The 18,250-nt window shown below is 49.1% G+C and overlaps 7 protein-coding genes across 7 annotated transcripts; 2 read left to right on the top strand and 5 right to left on the bottom strand.

The window, feature by feature from the left end:
* Positions 1–186: 186 nt before the first annotated feature.
* On the bottom strand, positions 187–438 carry N7500_001774 (uncharacterized protein; the record flags this gene model as incomplete). Its single annotated transcript, XM_056672920.1, has 2 exons — positions 187–353; positions 384–438. 2 exons carry the CDS (start codon positions 436–438, stop codon positions 187–189), a joined length of 222 nt encoding a protein of 73 aa, XP_056536439.1.
* A 325-nt stretch (positions 439–763) lies between these two features.
* Positions 764–4,363, bottom strand: N7500_001773 (ankyrin repeats (3 copies) domain-containing protein; the record flags this gene model as incomplete). The annotated part of the gene is made up of 1 exon (XM_056672919.1): positions 764–4,363. The coding sequence occupies one exon, from the start codon at positions 4,361–4,363 to the stop codon at positions 764–766; it is 3,600 nt and encodes a 1,199-aa protein (XP_056536438.1).
* Positions 4,364–7,479: 3,116 nt separating this feature from the next.
* Positions 7,480–9,689, bottom strand: N7500_001772 (protein kinase COQ8; the record flags this gene model as incomplete). Its single annotated transcript, XM_056672918.1, has 2 exons — positions 7,480–8,579; positions 8,636–9,689. 2 exons carry the CDS (start codon positions 9,687–9,689, stop codon positions 7,480–7,482), a joined length of 2,154 nt encoding a protein of 717 aa, XP_056536437.1.
* Positions 9,690–9,992: 303 nt separating this feature from the next.
* N7500_001771 (urease accessory protein UreF) lies at positions 9,993–10,967 on the top strand (the record flags this gene model as incomplete). The annotated part of the gene is made up of 2 exons (XM_056672917.1): positions 9,993–10,119; positions 10,177–10,967. 2 exons carry the CDS (start codon positions 9,993–9,995, stop codon positions 10,965–10,967), a joined length of 918 nt encoding a protein of 305 aa, XP_056536436.1.
* A 496-nt stretch (positions 10,968–11,463) lies between these two features.
* N7500_001770 (E3 ubiquitin-protein ligase BRE1) lies at positions 11,464–13,953 on the bottom strand (the record flags this gene model as incomplete). Its single annotated transcript, XM_056672916.1, has 6 exons — positions 11,464–11,637; positions 11,688–12,758; positions 12,814–13,355; positions 13,419–13,473; positions 13,540–13,683; positions 13,771–13,953. The coding sequence occupies 6 exons, from the start codon at positions 13,951–13,953 to the stop codon at positions 11,464–11,466; spliced, it is 2,169 nt and encodes a 722-aa protein (XP_056536435.1).
* Positions 13,954–14,290: 337 nt separating this feature from the next.
* Positions 14,291–16,266, top strand: N7500_001769 (transcription factor TFIIIB subunit BDP1; the record flags this gene model as incomplete). Its single annotated transcript, XM_056672915.1, has 2 exons — positions 14,291–14,318; positions 14,375–16,266. 2 exons carry the CDS (start codon positions 14,291–14,293, stop codon positions 16,264–16,266), a joined length of 1,920 nt encoding a protein of 639 aa, XP_056536434.1.
* A 313-nt stretch (positions 16,267–16,579) lies between these two features.
* On the bottom strand, positions 16,580–17,509 carry N7500_001768 (DUF1183 domain protein; the record flags this gene model as incomplete). The annotated part of the gene is made up of 1 exon (XM_056672914.1): positions 16,580–17,509. The coding sequence occupies one exon, from the start codon at positions 17,507–17,509 to the stop codon at positions 16,580–16,582; it is 930 nt and encodes a 309-aa protein (XP_056536433.1).
* Between the last annotated feature and the right edge of the window lie 741 nt (positions 17,510–18,250).

The raw sequence follows: 18,250 nt of genomic DNA, 5'->3' as shown, positions 1-18,250 counted from the left end.
GTTTCGATATGTCGAATACAGTCAGTCTCTTTGATTTTCGAGTATCATCTGCCGAGTATTGGCTAGCTTACCGCGAGGCTTAGGCACGATCGAGTAGGCATTCTAGGCAAGGAGATCATTAATCTGTTATTCCATAGCTTTTTCCTAGAACTCCCAGTGTTTCGACTTCTTTGCCTGCTTATAAGTTTATGGTAGATCGACATCACGGGCATAAAGAGGCTTCCGGTCGATCATGATCGGATTCATGCGCTTCGTCTCAGTTATAGCAGCAGCGGCGGCAGCAGCGGCAGCAGTTCCGTCATTTCTAGATCCACTAGGTCCCGCAGTGCTCTTCAATATGACTTCCACCAACACTACTACAGGTTAAGAGGCTCGGATCCTACCTCTGTCATTGAATATGTGTGGCTTGAAGGGGCGAATCCAGGATCGTATAGACATTATTCTCAAAGAATTGCACAGGCGTTGAAAAGAATTAGCAGTATCTTATGGGACTGGAAAAGTCGTCATGTATTTTCTTGCAGACTTGACGAAATGATGGCCCCACGGGGAAGGCTGTTGCATTGATGTCGAGATTAACATCTGGACTGAATATCGGCGCTTCATGATCTATCGTACGACCTGCCTGAGCGGCTCATTGTACCTAGCTGTGTTGAAGAAACCTCAGGTTCCAAAGATCTGGAATCTTCGGTCTGTTGGCACCATCCTCTTCGAGCAACGCTACGAATTTCTCATGCCCTGCCGCGGCTGCCATCCGCAGTGACGTTTAAGAATTATTGTCTTTCACCTCCCCGAGCAACAGGCGCGCGATAGCCTTACACCCGTTTCCAGCGTCATCATCCCATGTATACTTGTGGTTAGTCACATATTGCAGCGGCGATTGCAAATTGTCATCTATGGGGTCCTTTGTGGTGCCCGCCTCTAGTAGCAGATGCACGATAGCCTTACGTCCGTTTCGAGCAGCTTCATGTAGCGGTGTTCGACCATTATAATTGTTCCATGGTTCCGTTTCGACGTTCGCCCTCAGTAATAGACGGACGATAGTCTCATGTCCAAAATAAGCAGCGATATACAATGGCGTGTAACCAGTACGGGTCGCAGCCTCCTTATCAGCGCCAGCCTCTAGTAGGATACGTACGATAGTCTCGTGTCCTCCCTTGGCAGCAAGATGAAATGGCCTATCGTTTTGTTTGACTTTGGCCTCCTTGTCGGCGCCAGCCTCGAGGAGTGTACGGAAAATAGCCTCATGTCCTTTCTCGGCAGCAAGATGCAATGGTCGTTCACCACCCTCAAGTTTGGCCTCCTTGTCAGCCCCAGCATCTACCAGCAGACGCACAATAGCCTTGTGTCCATTCTTGACAGCAAAATGCAATGGCGTGTAACCAGTACGGGTCGCAGCCTCCTTATCAGCGCCAGCCTCTAGTAGCATACGTACAATAGTCTCGTGCCCTTTCTCGGCAGCATAGTGCAATGGCGTTCCTCCAGAAACACTTTTTGCTTCCTTATCAGCACCAGCATTGACCAGCAGACGCACGATAGTCTTGTGTCCATTCTTGGCAGCAAAATGCAATGGCGTTTCATCCGAACCAGTTTTGGCCTGCTTGTCAGCACCAGCATCTACCAGCAGACGCACAATAGCCTCGTGTCCTTTCTTGGCAGCAAGATGCATTGATCGTTCACCACCCTCAATTTTGGCCTCCTTGTTGACACCGGCATCTAGCAGGAGACGTATTGTAGCCTCTTGCCCTTCTTCGGTAGCGCAATGCAGAGGCGTTCGAGTGGCATGGTTTTTGGCCTCCCTGTTATCTGGGCCTACGTTGAGCAGCACACGCGTCAACCTCTCATATCCGTGCCGTGCCGACCAGTGCAGTGGCGTGTCACCTTCATATGCCAGAACTTCAATAGAACCGGTGCCGTTGTGGAGCATTTTCCGGATCGTGGTCTCTAGCTTACTCGCAGCTGCAAGCTGTATTGGCGCGTCGGGAGCACTCCTATCAAAAGAGTGCTTGATGTCGATGTTGAACAATTTCTTGATCAGGCCTCGTTCATTATTGATCGCCATGCAGTGTGGAAGTGTCCAATTGTGTCCATATGGAAGAACTTCGGCAGTGAGGGCGGGAAAATTGGCGGCATTACGCTTCAGCAGCTTAATTACCTCCACATGTTCATTTGCCTCAGCAAACTCTAGAGGTGTCCATCCGTATTTATCTTCGGCATTGATGCTGGCTGCAAAGCAAAGTAGCGTATCCGCCACCTTTACATGTCCGTTTATTGCCGCGAAATGTAATGGTGTCCAACCAACGTATTTATCTTGCACGTCAACCTGCGCCCCTCGGTCAAGCAAAAGTCTCACCAAATGTTGATTTCCACTATCTGCCGCGCAGTGTAGCGGCGTCCAGCCAAATTTGCTATCTTTGCTTGCGATGTTGGCATCTTTGAACATGTTAGCCAGTTCTAAGTGGCCATTTATCGATGCGATATGAAGTGGTGTCAGGTTGTTAGAGCCTTGTGCATCGATGGTACGATCGCTGACGAGAGCCTTTGCAACGAAGAAAAATCCCATATGAGTGGCTATGTGCAATGCCGTATCCCCGTTCCTGTCTGTCGCCATTTCATCAACTCTCTCCTTGAGAAACTCCACCACTTGAACAGAGCCTCCCCAGACAGCGTGGTGGAATGCGGTTTGCCCATTATGAGATCGCAAGTTCAGTTCAGCTCTTAAATGTACTAAGTGCCGTACCATTTGGTCTTGTCCTCTTTCTGCAGCAAGATGTAATGGCCGCCGCCCAAGTTCATCCGGGTCATTCAAGTCCACTTGCCCAACCAGCTTCATGAACACGGCATAGTCTCTTCTCCATATTGCCTGCCTTAGAGCTTCGCTGGTCTTCTTTTCGAAAGTCATGGGTGTTTGTTCTTTCTGCTCTGACAAAATTCTATCTGAGTGGACGATCACCACTTCTTTGACTTCTTCGAATTTCATTTTATTGCGTAAGTTAATTGCACCAACATATTGACAGCGAATAGGCTGAAAATTCTCTCCTCCCTCTGAGAGAATCCTCACCAGCAGAGCTCTTTGAGTGGGCTCGCTACCACACTCAGCTAAAAGTAAGCACCGTTTGGGGTACTTCTTGAGGGTATCTTGGATTCGATGCCGTATTAACGGATGCGATCCGGTCCACATGAAATTGCTTTCAAGTGCCTTTCCCATAGAAATAATGCGCCACTTCCCTTCAATACCAGTATCTGAGAATCCGAGGCTGGACCGAGGATTATTGTCCAACGGCATTGAGAATAGACTTGTAGGGCACCAACTAGAACCCCCAGACATTGTCGCAGCATTGTGGAAGAGGTGACCTGGTGAAACTTTTGCTAATTTTCGTACTATGCGCATATAGGTGTTCTGCTGTGATTCATCTGGTTCAACACCCACTAGGAGTGCTGAAATTATAGATAAATCCTTTGGCCAAGAGGTATAACGTGAGCCTAGCACCGCCAAGAGCTTGTTCACTGAAGTAATTGGCCTCCGTAGGTTGCGGATAATCTGAGATGCTCGTCTTCGACGTACTTCATGCTTATCTTCCTCGTCGCTATCTTCCTTTGCGAGAATTTCTTCATCCAGATCTTTAATAATTGGGCCTTGAGGACCTTTGAAAATGATTTTAACCTTAGGTGATTGAGCCAACTCTAGGGCAGTCCAGCCACGACTAAACCAAGGCGACATAAGAATAGCGAAGCAGGCAGTTTGAGGGTCCCACTCCCAGTTTCGCAGAAACAAGTCATGCACCAAAGTAATCCGAGCGTCCTGGTAGTTGATGTGCATTCTGCTTACAGCTTGCGTGCGAGCAGCCTTTTCCCGTGGAATGGAAATCGTGTCCCACCATATTCCCTCGCATCCAAAGTCCTCTGCGATATCTCGGAAAAATCCATATAGGCATTCCTTAACTTCTCCCTCTTGCCAGGATCCGGCGCCGGTTCCATCTGACCAGACGTGCGAGACTGCCATAAAAGGTCGTGGAGATTCAAGCATGACTTGTCCAGCTAACTTCCACACAGTTGATTTGCCACTTCTCGCAGCTTCGTCAAGTACTCTTCTTGGAAACTGATACCCGATCTTTCTGCAATCTTCTGTCTTACATTCACACCGCTGCGGGACGGATGTGAAGTCACGGCGGGAATATTCGCAAAAGTCGAAAGTGCAGAGTTCGTGTTTGTTTCGCTCGATATGATCCTCATGTGTCTCTACATGCGGTAGCAAATTCGGTAGGTCCTCACCTGCGACAGCCCAAACACGATTAGGACAAAACTTGAGCTGAACAGTTGCTATTTCGAAGGCTTGCAATAGCTCTGCACTATTCGAGTTCATCATTTTTACTAATTCTGTTAGAGAAAGCTCAGTCTTGGGCCCTAGGGCACTGGATATTTTGATCGACCTCGGGAGCTGTATATAGAGACCTACATAAGTTATACCTGATTCAGAAAGTAATCTGCGACTTTAATTTAAATATTTTGGGGTTGATGTGGATTTTCTTTGGAATTCGATGCTTGACAGAAACTAGGTAGCTTACGACAAACCCGAGCTCTGTCGACGCCGCGAAGCAGATTGACAACATCGCCTCGTCGGGTTGAATTCCACCGCCCCATTAGGCGCCTATGCATGCACCTGAGCAGGTCATCTCAGCTGAGTCGGAAATAGGTCGCTCTGTAGCAACGTCTGCGTCATTGTGCATTTTGCTAAGCGCTGTCCAGGCGGTAGGGCGCATATTCTCAGAGAAACAAACAAAGCTGTGGACTACTGCTCACCTGGGCAGCCCTAGGGATCACAGGGTAAGCTTAAAAATCATGGCCCAGATGTAGCAGAATTTCACACACCTACAAATATTTGAATGCTCCCATTCCAGGGATATCGTGCACATGGGGCCCGCTATGCTTGCTTTTTTTTCAGGCGGCTGACATTGATAGTGGGGTCGCCCTTTTGATGCTGGAAATTGGAGCCCTTCAGACAACGCTTGTTTCTTTAAGATATAGTATATAGTAGTCTACAGAGTCTATAGTACATAGCCACTTTATCTTCCTTACCTTTAATCTACTACTTTATTATTAAATCACCTCCTTTTTGGTCTTTCTTTATTATTATACTAGTATCGAATTAGTACCCTCTATTATACCTCCTATTTATCATTCTCCCTATAAGCTAGTATAACCTATCCTATAGTAGTTTATCTAGTATATAATATACTTATAAGTATCTCTTTAGGGGTAGGCTAATACTAATTCGCGGTCCTTATAGGTTTTCTCTATTTATTATTTCATAGAGATATATAATAGTCAGAACTACTAGTATTATAACTATCTATGTAAGCTTTATAAGTCTATAAGTGACCTATTTTATTCTAGCCCTATTTCGATACGCTTGCTCCTTCTTCAATGGGAGCATGGATACTGGTATCAGTATTATCCTCTGGACCGTCTACCTAATCAACGTCTTCATTATCATTTTGGTCGACCATTCATGCATTTTCGAACAGAAACAGACTGATAAAAATGCGTGTCCTTATACCTTACACCAACGGCTCGCCGGGCTCCGCTTCTATAAGCAGATTCTACCTTTGGAAGACCTTGAGCGGAAACTCGATTAGGTAGAGGGTGACGAAGACCAACCTCGTCTCCATGATGGATATTGCTGTGGGCCTGCATTCTTCCGCATCTAAACGCCCCAGATATCCCATAGCGACAATCGAGCTTGGTGGTCTCGGTGTGGGCTTTAGACCCCTTGACCTTTTCACCTTGGGGCTGATCGCCTTGATCCCTTGAGCGTTACTTTGGTGATTGATTCAGGCTGCGGACAAAGGTGCCCGAGAAAGCATATTTCAATGATCCGACCTGTTGATCGTGCGTGCGTCGTGAGTTTCAAATAGTTCCAGATGGACATGATGTTTGAGCGAGTTGATGGGCCGATCACCGAGGTTGCTTTTGAGATACAGGACGAGATACTAAACCGTGGTAACTACTACAGATACCCCTTTTATCTTGAACCACTGCTACTAGTAATCAATAATCCTACATGTTCCTAGCATGCGTTCTCGCACGCATTCTTGTGAATTCGGACTCCACAGAGGCGTAAGATTGTTCCAGGTAACCGGGACTGTAAATTGAATACAACCAACTTTTTGCCACTGATTTTTGTTTTTATCTTGTCTCGTATTCAGAAAGCTTATCCTCGTGAACAAGATCAGTCTACCCGGCGTATTTAACAAAAACCCGCCCTACCTCATGGTACTTGTCTTCTGGGAAGTACATGAGGGAGCACAACATGATGCAGGACGCAGCCGCGAATTCAAAGAGAAAGACCATGTAAAATGGCCCAAGAAGCATACGAAGAGTAGACCATGACAAACTACCCCATGCGCTCTTGATATCCAAATTCCTGGTTTGTCTCCGAGTGTCCTGGAATGGGTTCAGCGAAACAGCAACGCGGACAAAAATGGCATACGCTGGAACCATAGCTCCAAAGTAAAGGATTCCAAACGTGAAAAGGACAACATAGAGCGAAATGTTCCTTGAGATTATAGTGAATTCATCTTCCACAAAGCCCAATGCCCGAATGGTGTAGACGGTAAGATAAAAGCATGAGTTCCACGCACTGCTATACAATAAAGTAGCCGGGAAGATATCGAACCAGATCGACTGATTGAAAATGCGTCGGTGCAAAGGGACTTGCGATATATTGAGAACGGTATGCACGTTGGATACCTTGAGAGTTGAAAGTACCAAGTCTGAGATCACACTCAGGAGAAAGCATTTCATGAGGCTAGAGCCAGATGCAGGGAATAAGGAAAGGAGGAAACACTTCAATAATCGATGAAACAAGATGATTGGCAAACCTCGGAAGTTTTGTCTGGAGAATCTCCACCGTTCTTCTCTTGGTATTGAGGATGCGATGAATGTTGCAGTTACATTCCTATCTACGTAGGCAGCCTTCAGATAGTCAGTGTGTTATCCTATCTCCGTCAAAAGAATGGAACCTCACCAGGGCAAATCCAACTACTGCCGTGGCCAAGGCTAGCCGAAAAAGTGGCACACCTATCGCATCTTTCCTCACATGTGAATAGTCACTGAGATAGTCGTCTTCTGCGAGGTCCGAAGACATGATGGAGAATTGTGATCACCTGGTTCGTGATAACCCACGAAGTGAAAGTAAAATTGGATATCGAGGATATCAAGAGGTTCTCCTGAGCCAAGGGAGGTGTTGGGGCTCAACTCCACTGGTGTGGGGGCTCATGGCTTGCAGGAATCCATATGCTCCACTATCAAAAGCCCCTGTAAATTAAAGGACTAGTATGTACATATGTACGGAGTACTAAGTACAGACCTAGATACGCATAGGTAGGAGCCTCATACTATCCAAAATTCCAAAATTTGGTTCTTTAATATATAGTATACAGTAGTCTACAGAGTCCTATAGTACATAGCCACATCTTCTCTCTACACCTTCAACCCATTTCGCCGCGCCGCCTCAACAGCCTCAACGAACAAAGCCTTACAAGGCACCGAGCTACCAAGTCTAGCACAAAGCAAGAACGCCCCACTCAACTTGCGATGCAGTGAGTACGTCTCCTCAGGCGGCGGCGCCAACCGTTCCCGAATCATAACTGGAATAAACTCGCGCACGCGGTCCGTGATCGTCTGGTTACGGAAGTCGTACAAATCAGGCGAGGAAAGCATGAACGGCTCCGCGATAGTAATGATCGAGCTCACGTGTGCGTCGACCATTGCTTGCGATTCCATTCCTGTCAGATATCCCAGCTTGATGGAGAGGTCGTGGCAGGCTTGGCGGTCGTTGCGTGATGCGGCGACTAGCGTGCGCACGTAGGACGTTATAAATTCTTCCGGATAGGCGCGGGAGGCGCCGAAGTCCAAAAGTTCAAGTTTGTTGGTGGACGCGTTGTACAAGAAGTTTGTCCAGTTCGGGTCGGTTTGCATGTAGTGGAATTCGGCGATCTCACGGAGACACAGGCGCATTATTTGTGTGCCGATCCAGTCACGTTGTTTTTGGGTAAAGTCTGTTACTTTGGTAACGGCTACGCCGTCTAACATTTCCATTGTGAGGACTTGCTTGCCTGAGGCGTGGGCAATTATTTCGGGGACGACGAAGACCGGATCGTCGGCTAGGAGCTCACGGAAGCGGTTGGCGCCTTCGGCTTCACGGATATAGTCGCACTCCCATGCTAGCTCAGTGCGGGCGTTCGCGATTGTTTTGTCGAGGAACAGGCCCTTGGGGAGGAGGCGGGAGGCTGTTAGAAGAATTGAAAGATTATTCAGGTCGCTATCGATTGAGTCGGCGACGCCTGGGTATTGAACTTTCACGGCGACAGGTTGGCCGGTGCTTTTGAGGACAGCTGAATGAACTTGTCCGATTGAGGCTGCTGCCATAGGTACCTCGTTAAAGGTGGTGAAGAGGTCGCGCCAGTCGGGCCCGAGGTTGTCTGTGAGGACTTTGTCGCGCTGCCAGGCAGGCATGTAGTCTGCGCGATCTTGCACGCGTTGGAGAACTTGCTGGATTGGTTCGGGGAGCATGTTGGAGTCTAAAATAATTAGCATGGGTATTAGAGTCACCAGTGAGCCAGAGGGTGCAACGTACCTTGGATACTCAGCATCTGTCCCAGCTTGAGAGCGGCCCCACGCATTTTTGACAGCTTGGCTACCATTCGTTCCATGTTACCAGCACTGAACATAATCGACCCATTGTCTTGGCTGCCAGTGGCTCGGCGTAAACCTTCCCCGACAGCGCCAAATGCCATCGAGGTCGCTAGACCACCGTACTGCCATAGTCTACCCAGTCGAGAGGACGGCACACGCGACTCCAGCATCTGGTACGCTTGTTGTTTCTCGGGCTCGCTGACGGTGGCCGCACTGGGCACGACGTCTTCGGCAACACTGGCCGCAAGCTCCTCCATCTCCTGGGCCTCGGATTTTGGAGTCACTGGGGAGATTGGCTCAGCAACATTCGCGCTCGGTTGCTGAGGCTTTGTGGCCAGCTTCCAATCTCTCTTTGGCGGCGGTTTTCCGGATATCATGCGCGACACTCTTGGGCTGTGGAAAAGACCTTGGATCATCTCATCCGACATCTCTTGCTCGACCGGAGCAGGCTTATTCGGTTCAACGGACGAGTGGAAAACATCCGCATTCAACCCGTCACTACCAACTTGAGCATCGCCTGCGACCTTCGGTACCTTCACCCTCGGCAGTCCCGAGAGATTCAGCTCCGACCGCGTCGATGGCTCATAGAAGACATCCTGTTGCTTGCTCACATCCAAAACGCTCGGTTTCTCGTTGCCACTGTATGTTGCCGCGGAAGCCGGGATCTGCGATTCGGCCTGACGTTGTAATTTGCGGGCGACGTCGGGAGGTGGCGATGTTGCAGTGCTGGCGGGCGGCTTATCGGCCGTCGACTCGGGGAAGTCTGCCGGGCTCGGCGAAGGTGGTTTCGAGGGTTCGTCAAATCGGCGTGCCAATGCGGCGGCGGCTTGAGCGGTCAGGATCAGGCCCTCTGTTTGGGCCTTGATGCCCTTTGTCAAAGAGGACGTGCGTGTGTAGACATCTAGTTGATGTTGCCGGATGGCCAGGTGTTTGGCTGCGACCGTTTTGGACACATTGAGGAATTGGAGGACGTCGAGCAGACGCTTGCCTGACATGGTTGTGGAGAAGACCTTAGTTCATGACGCGGGGAAAACAGGAGAAAAGATCAGCAAGATAGGAAGTGTTCAACACCCCCAAAACCAGTTAATAATATGAAACAGTCAAGCTGATAGGGAGCTCTCGGACGTGTGCGGCGGCCTCCGACCTGCCCGCTTTTTTTTGCCGATCGGCGAGCTTCTTTCTATAAAACACCAGTTTCGCTCCCTCTAGTTCAGATACTTCAATTTTCACCTATTAAATCTGTACTCTATACAAATTACATAAATTCATACCTTTATTACATATTTGTTAACTACAATATGCTCATCAAAGATACTCAAGACCTCGAAGCCGAGGTCACCCTTCTCGAGTCGCGCCTCCAAGATGCCCGCGCTCAACTAGCAGCCTCCGAATACCCAAGCCCACCCTCCTCATGGGCCGTTAAAGGTAGGTAAATATGTACCTCCAATGCCGTATAATATATCTCCAACTAATCCGGTATAGAACCATATAATAATACCAATAATTCCAAACTTACCTCCACAACCCGCACATCGCTCCACGCCCTCCTTCTCCTCTCAGACTCCGCCCTCCCACTAGGCTCCTTCGCCTACTCGAGCGGACTAGAATCATACCTAGCTCACAATAAGCCCTCTCGCACATCCCCAATAAGCTCCTTCCACCGCTTCCTCAAACTCTCTATCGCCTCAATCTCAAGCACATCACTCCCCTACGTGCTAGCAGGATATCGACACCCCTCAACCCTGGACACACTAGACAACGACCTGGACGCATCAACGCCGTGCATTGTCGCACAACGCGCAAGCATTGCCCAAGGGCGCGCCCTCATCGGTGTCTGGGAGCGCGCGTTTAGAGCTAGTTTCGCAGGGAACCCGGTATCGGAAGACGCTGAGACCGCTGCCACTGCTATTGACGAATTGTCTGACGCGTTGAAGTCTTGTCTCGAGGAGGACGAAGACCTTGGTCCCAAGGGCCACTTTGCCCCGCTGTGGGGTGTGGTTTGCCGGGCTATGGGTCTGGACTTGCAACAGACGGCGTATGTCTTTGTGATGAATCATGCTAAGGCTGTGCTTAGCGCGGCTGTTAGGGCGGGTGTCATGGGCCCTTACCAGGCGCAGAATGTGTTGGCTAGTCAGGAGCTGCAGGATACGATGATGAGGCGCATTGGGCGCGAGTGGAATACCCTTGTTGAGGAGGCTGGACAGGTTGTCCCTGCGCTGGATCTTTGGGTTGGCAGACATGAATTGTTGTATAGTCGAATCTTCAACTCATGAGAATATGACCATATCAAGGATCGAGAACCAAGGTCTTTTTTTTATAGTGAAGACATTCAAGACATAGGGGCGTAGAAAATCCTCACATTGCATTCGTCATGTTCTTTCGTACTTCTTTTGCTCCGTACACGGTAGTCCTACATGACACAGAAATCTAGAATAGCTCAGCCTCTTGAGAAAAATCAGTGTGCGCCGGCTTTTCATCCAGAGACAATGACGAATGACGCCCCTGCGCCTTGATAAACCCACCATTAATTTTTTTCATAATGGGGAAAAAGAGGAGAAGAGAAAAAGAAGAAAAAGATAAAAAAATGCCTCGAGTTAGGGCTGACCGTGCATAACTCGTCAAACGCCGGCCCAAACCAGACCTGCACCTGCTAAATCACACATAAAAACACCACACCATGACCCTGTCCAGATTGGACACACTAAAAAACGATAGGCGTAAATAGGAAAGCATCGAAAGGAAGATATAATACAGAGATTGGTAGATCGATCAGAGGGTGATATGCATGTGGTCGTTGCTTCCAAAAGATTTGCCGCAATTGGGGCATTTGCGAGAGCGAGAGGTGAGACGCTCTTCGACGCAATCTCTGCAGAATACATGGCCACATGTTTTGATCGCCGTGTTTTTGAAGTTGCGACGGCACACGGTGCACAGTGCAAGTGTCTAAGAGAGGTTAGATTTGGTTCATTAACGAATGTGAGAATTTAACATACCCGCAGCATTTCATATTCCGAGGACGAATTGCCTAGACTCTTGTTCTTCCAATTGTCCAGACTCTTCTTGGTATCCGAAAGCGACTGTTTCAAGCCGGCGACCTCTGTCTCGGCTTGCCGCAAAGCAGAGGTGGTGCTGCTCAATGTTGAGTCCTTGGATATCGAAATCCCCTTCAGTTCAGCAACTTGTTGTTTTAAGCCTTCTGTGAGGATGTTGCTCTCGGTCAACTGCTGCTGGGTGACCCGGTACTTGCTGAGGGCTGTATTTAGTGCCTCCTTGGTCTCACTGGCTTGTTTATCCATATTGGACACCAACGACCGGGTGGCTGCTTCAGACTCCTTCAGCTGCGACACAATGTCTGACGTCTTGGAGCTTTGCATTCTGAGTGTTCTGACTTCGACATCCCGTGCCTCTTTGCTCTTCATTGCAGCAAAGAACTTTTGATCTGCCTTAGACTTCTCCGCGGTTAGCCGTGCGACCTTTTCTTCCATAGCCCCAAAGTCTGTGACTTTCTGCGATGCGAGAGTAGCGAACTTCGTATAGGCCGTCTGCATGGATGTTAACTCGGTGTTGAGCATGGAGTACTGGCGTTCCAGACTGGTGTACTTGGCGCGAAGCTCCTCCAGTGGCATATCGTTAATATTGTCGTCACACTTGGACCCCTCAATCTGCAGGCGCAATCTTTGACTTTCTGACTCCAAAGCTGTGATTCGGGCTTCTCTAGCGTCTGCTAGTTCTTGTAGTTTCAGACTGGAAGTCTTCTTTTGATCTTGCGCGGCCTTCCGCATCTGCTGGTCGGCCAGAAGTTCGTCGCGGGCATTCCGTATCCGAGCAAGGTCCGTTTCAGCCCTCATCAACTGAGCTTCTTTCTCGGCGATTGTACTTTGAGTTTCATCCTCCACCTGCATCTTGTATGCGGTTCTTTCTGAGCGGTATTTCTCTGCTTCCTCACGAAGTTGGACGTTCGTTGCTTCCAGATGGTTGATTCGCTTGACTACATCGTCGTATTGTGACCGAAGGTGTTTGAACAAATGCGTATGGGCGTAATCGTCATCCGTGAAGTTTGAAGACTGGGAACCCGATGTGAGCGACAAAACGACAATGTAACGACGGAGTGGATCCAACCTTGACTTTGATTTCGGTGATCTGGCCTAGTAGGCTGGCATTTTCGGCTTCTAATTTCTGGACTTGCTCCTTTTGTTTCTCCGAAATTGCAGTGAGCTTGTTATTGGCTTCTTCCAACTCGGGGTTGCGGTCTCCAGCAGGGGTTCCTCCGTTGGCGGGGGACGATTCTTCGCGCTTGGATTGTGCCGTTTCCCCTGGTCGTTGGATACCCATAGACTGCTGCTTTTCTAATTTTGCGACAGTCAAACTCTTCGCACGATCAAGTTTCTTCTCGGCTACCAGATACCGCAACGAGGCTTCCTCGAGGCTTTCCTCTAACTGTTGTTTTTCGGCTAGGGTTTTTTCGAGTTCCGCAATCGTTACTTTTTCCTCGGCCAATTTCTTTGCAAGGCGGGTTTGTACCTCTGAAAGGTCGGCAGGCGCATCTTGAGACTTAGACTGAACTTGAGAAATTATTGCGCGAATATCCTCCGACCTCGATTTCAGATGTGTTTCAAACTCTTCAACATCTTCGAACTGTAATGAGCTTTTGAAGGAAGTTTCTTCGATTATAGTCAATATTGGCAATAATGGGGGTGATGCGGGGCTAAAATAAAAGTACTGACCTTGGTCTTCTGCTTGCGATGATCCAAGTAGCAATTTCACTTCATCAATTAACTGCTGCGAGATTAGATCATGTTCCCATATTTATCTCAAGTCGGCCGAGACAAAGAAATGGAATTTTACCTGTTTGAACCACAAATCGATGACACGAAGGTGGTCATTGTGAAACGTGGCAGCCTTTGACATCTGGCTCAAACGCGATTCCAGTGATGATTTCTCCCGTTTATACTCTTGCATCTGGCGCAGAATCGCTTCTTTTTGGAATCGCTATCGCAAAAGGCCATGTTAGCATATATCCAACAGGAGACCAAAACAGGATATCCAGATCGCGGAATAAGAAAAAGACGAACTCACCTCCAAATCATCTTTCCATGGCATATCAGCATCAGGATGAGGCTTGCTGCCACCGTTAACACTAGTGGCCTGTTTCTTCAACGGCGGAGCCGAGTCATTGCTGTCCGCAGCGGGCCTCTTTCGGTCTTCCATCTTGACAAGACCGGGCTCTGTAGACGGGACGGGGGGCTCGATGGCCGGCATCAGTGGCTACACTCGAAATGGGAAGGCTATTATGGCCACCGGACCGTCCGTCAGTCAGCCAGACGCAGATCTCGCGACTGTGTCCAATCCTGTCGAGGGAGAGTCCGGTAGAAGGAGAATAGCCAGTAAAATAAAGCAAAAGAAGCGGAAGTAAAGAAAGGGTGGGCGAGCAGACAATAGAAGGGGTGGGATGGCAGAGATCGAGGAGTTGAAGACAGGAGGATTTTCAACGAGGTTTAGCGTCCGCCTAGTGTCATCACGTGACTATCGTCCACTTCCCCGGCCTGGAACTTTTTTATGATCTTCATCAATCCACACCCTAGAGCAATGGGCAGCCATGAAGTCCTTCTCCAGCTCTGCAATCAGTGAGTTCTATCTGAGCTGCGCCTGCCTGTACAACCTCTAACTGTCTGTTTGACAGATAAAACTGGCAAGAAATTCGCCCCGAAGGCGCCTATCCGCCGTGCGCCTGCCGCCGCACCAGCAAGACGACCCAGTGCTGTTCAGCAGTTGCCAGTCGAGCCGGTTCAGGACGACAAAGCTAAAGATGTAACTGACTCTAATCTGGCCTCTCATGTTACTGTAGAGCCGGCGCCAGAGGCAGTCACAGAGGCCTCACCTGCGTCAGTTGCTGCGATTACCACGGAACAAACACCCACTGCTTTGGATACTGCAGTTGCTTCCCCGACTCCTACAGATGTCAATTCTGTCACCACTGCCACCGCTCCACAGATCGTCACACCTACCGCTACACCTATCACCAAGCCGACTCCAATCCCTAAGCCAACTGCAATCTCAAAGCCCACTCCGATCCCCAAGCCGACTGCAATTTCAAAGCCAGCCCCGATCCGCAAGCCGATTGCCATCGCAAAGCCAACGTCTATCCCACAGTCGGGTGCGATTCCTCATCCACAGCAACGTGATGTCTCTACCTCTATTTCACAACCCACAACTGTTTTGACCGCCCCGCCTACCCCTCCTTCCACTCAACCCACGCCGTCTCCCGCCAATGCACCGACCAGAGAGTCTCAGACTACATCTTCCGAGGAGCATGGACCAGAGAAGGCTCTTCTAGAATACGCCAGGATCGAAACAGCGCGGGCCGCAGAAAACCTCGTCGATTCAACCGAAGCTCTACCTCAATCTCAACCCGAAACCGATCAAATCGCCCCAAAAGAGGTTCGACCAGCAAAACGCGCTCGAACTACATCGACTGCATCGGTTGCGGCCCCAGCTCGCAAGAAGTCTATATCTGCGGCGGTAAGCCGTCGAGGCTCCCAGTCAATCGTGCCTACAATTGAAGATGCAAGCGCAACGACCAGTGAATCCAATATTTCCACCCCAGATCCAACAAAACCAAAAAAACGAAAGTACTCAAAGGCCGGTACGTCGGATCCTGAGGGTAGCGAGAAACCAAAGCGCACCCGCAAGAAGCGCGAACCCACCCCTGAAGGCGCAGAGACTGTGGAGATCTTGCCAAATGTTGTAAAAATGTCAGAACTTTGCAAAGACCTCAGAACTGGAAAGAAATCCAAGCGTGAGACAGAGCTACGCAAGATTGATAAGGCTGAAGAAGAACGGAAGAAGCAGGGCGGAACCCCTAGGCCAGGGACACCCGTCAAGCAAATTGAAGCCGAACAGGAGAAAGCCGAACAACCAGTCGATTGGAAACCCCAAAGCGGGCCCCTTATGCGAATCGTTAATGGTGAGATCGTGCTGGATAATACATCGTTGCAGGTCGATCGTCACGCGGATGCCGCCCGAGCCGCCGGCGATCTCGAAGATGTGGTGGAAAGCTCATTCACCCGGAAGATCAACCAGGCGTCGTACGGCAAGCGGACCAAGACTGAAACATGGGATGAAGAGATGACAGATCTGTTTTATCGCGGGCTCCGCATGTTCGGTACTGATTTCATGGTTATCAGCAAAATGTTTCCGGGCCGATCTCGTCGTCAGATCAAGTTGAAGTTCAACAATGAAGAACGCCGAGATCCGCAACGAATCAAGGACACATTGATGGGCCCATCTGAGACCATCGACATTGCAACTTACTCAGAGATGACGAACACCGTCTACGATGATCCCAAGATTGTCCAGCAAGAACTGGATGAAGAAAAGAAGCGGATCGAGGACCAGCATGCGAAGGAGAAGGAAATGCAAGAGGACATGCTGCGCAACCCAACTGGGGATTCCAAGGACGACAAGGATGCCAAGACAGTGGTGAAGAAGTCTCGCAAAAAGGTGGGACTGAAGAACCAGGGAGGCGGAACAGAGGAGGTTCTGGGATCGATCGATGACTTTCCCACGGCTTAAGTCGGGGATCTTAATGGACACCTTATGAAGTGAAAGACTAAAGGTTACGGCGTTCTGAGTGTAGGATTACAGGATATCAAGCCAGGAGTTCTAGGCCTTTTATTTGCTAATTGATTTGTTACTTGAAGTACGTTCCCCCATTGTATCTCAACCAGTTTCATGATGGCAACAAGACGTTATGGCCGTCAATTGAAGATTTGTGGGTGATTTACTTCCCAAAGACATTGAGAGGCCTTTTTGGCTTTCTCTCGATGTCTTCTTTTCCGCAAGTCGGTAGCAAATGGCGACAAGCGTAAATGATATGTCCATGACATCACCTACGCCTGGTTGACCCGAATCCAGTACTAGCAGTCGTAGACGAAAACTGCGGCGGCGAACGCGAGCTGCCTTCACCGGAGTCATATCCGCCAGACCTGCCCATTGACATTCTGTCGCGTGATCCATTATCAGAACGTCTCCCCATCTGGTAACCAGCGGCAGCACCGCCTAGCGCACCAGTCCAAAAACCTGGTGTCCAGCCCTGCTGCCTACCAGCAGATTTATAAGGATCGAAACTGCTGTAAGGGGGCGGAGGATCATTTCCACCACCACCACCTCCACCACCTCCACCCCAGAATCCGCCCCACCCCCGGGCCGGACCCGGACCCCTGGCTCGCCGATTCCCCAACCCGAAGCATTGCGCCAGTATCAGAATGAGAACAGCAGCGATGAACCAAAAGAAAATCAAATCCCCAAGCGCCGTCATCAGCTTTTGAAACCCAGTCTTGGACTGGCCCTTCCCTTCCCAGTCCCACTCCGCGGCTTTCTTGCCAAACCTCTTCTCTCCAGCCTCGGTCAAGAGCAGCCGGTACTCAACCCCACAACTCCCTTTCAGCACCCACTTATCATCGGCATTTCGGTACCCCTCGCAGATAACATCTGTTGCGCCGAGCTTGAACTCTGCCGGCATGTCTGCGGTGCAGGTCCACTGCACGTCTTCAGCGTCGTAATCATATCCTTGGTTTGTGCAACGCATTATTTCTGGTTGATAGAGGTTGCATATTTGTTTTGATGGGCCTGCGCAGCTGAGTTGGGGGATTGGTGAGACGCGACGTGAGCTTGTCATGCGATGCGCGCGTAATGTTAAAGTTTGGACGTTTGATAGTAAGATAGCGTCTTTGCCGGGTGGTTTGGAGTTTGAGAAGCATGTCGCTGGTGATATGAGTAGAAGGCCTGTGAGTGCCAGTTTGGCGAGACCGTGCATAATGGTTGGTTGAGAGCTGACAGCTCTCTCGCTTGCGGTCTATGTATGGTCTATGGTGTCTGAACGAATAATTGATTCGGATTGATCTGAGGTTGTTATTAGTGAGAAGCAAAAGGTGACTGGCACTTCAGTTAATTAGGCTCCAATGCTGTGAGTCAACAGGTGGCAATTATCTTTAAGGACTTCGTGTCCTTCAAACTTAAGAGTGGAGAAGTAGAATATAGCTGTGTTTGCTTTGTTTGCACGATCTATACACTTCCATTAATATGGGACTTTTCTTTTCTTTTTGACTCCCAAGATCTTGAAAAAAAAATTGTTCTGACATCGTATTATGCGCGAATAGAATTTCCGCTCCTATCAATCCCACAATAGCGTTGTTTAGAGCTTTCAGTGGAAGTAGCATCATTGGAAGAGGAAAAGACTCAAAGCATTTTGATACAAGACCTGACCAAGTCCCAAGCGTAATAAAGATAAATACAATAACTAAAATAGCTGTAATAGTAATAGCCCTTCGATTTTTCAACCTCAAAATTTCGGTTGGACCCAGTCAAGCAGTCCCTTCACGCCTTTCTATTCAATCTCGTCGCAGCTCGGTGGCGCATCATCATAATGTCAAACGGGTCCTCTCAGCTATCACTAAGGCTTCACCTTGACTTTACGAAAACTAAAAAGCCTTCGGTCTCAAGAGTGGTTGTAGATATACCAGGTTAAAAAAAAGGAAGCTTTTTTGTTTCTTTTTAG

This window comes from Penicillium coprophilum (assembly GCF_028826855.1).
Source record: "Penicillium coprophilum strain IBT 35676 chromosome Unknown utg000002l_segment0_segment0, whole genome shotgun sequence".
In the NCBI taxonomy this organism is placed as follows: Eukaryota; Fungi; Ascomycota; class Eurotiomycetes; order Eurotiales; family Aspergillaceae; genus Penicillium; species Penicillium coprophilum.
This window is presented reverse-complemented; position numbering and strand designations above follow the sequence as displayed.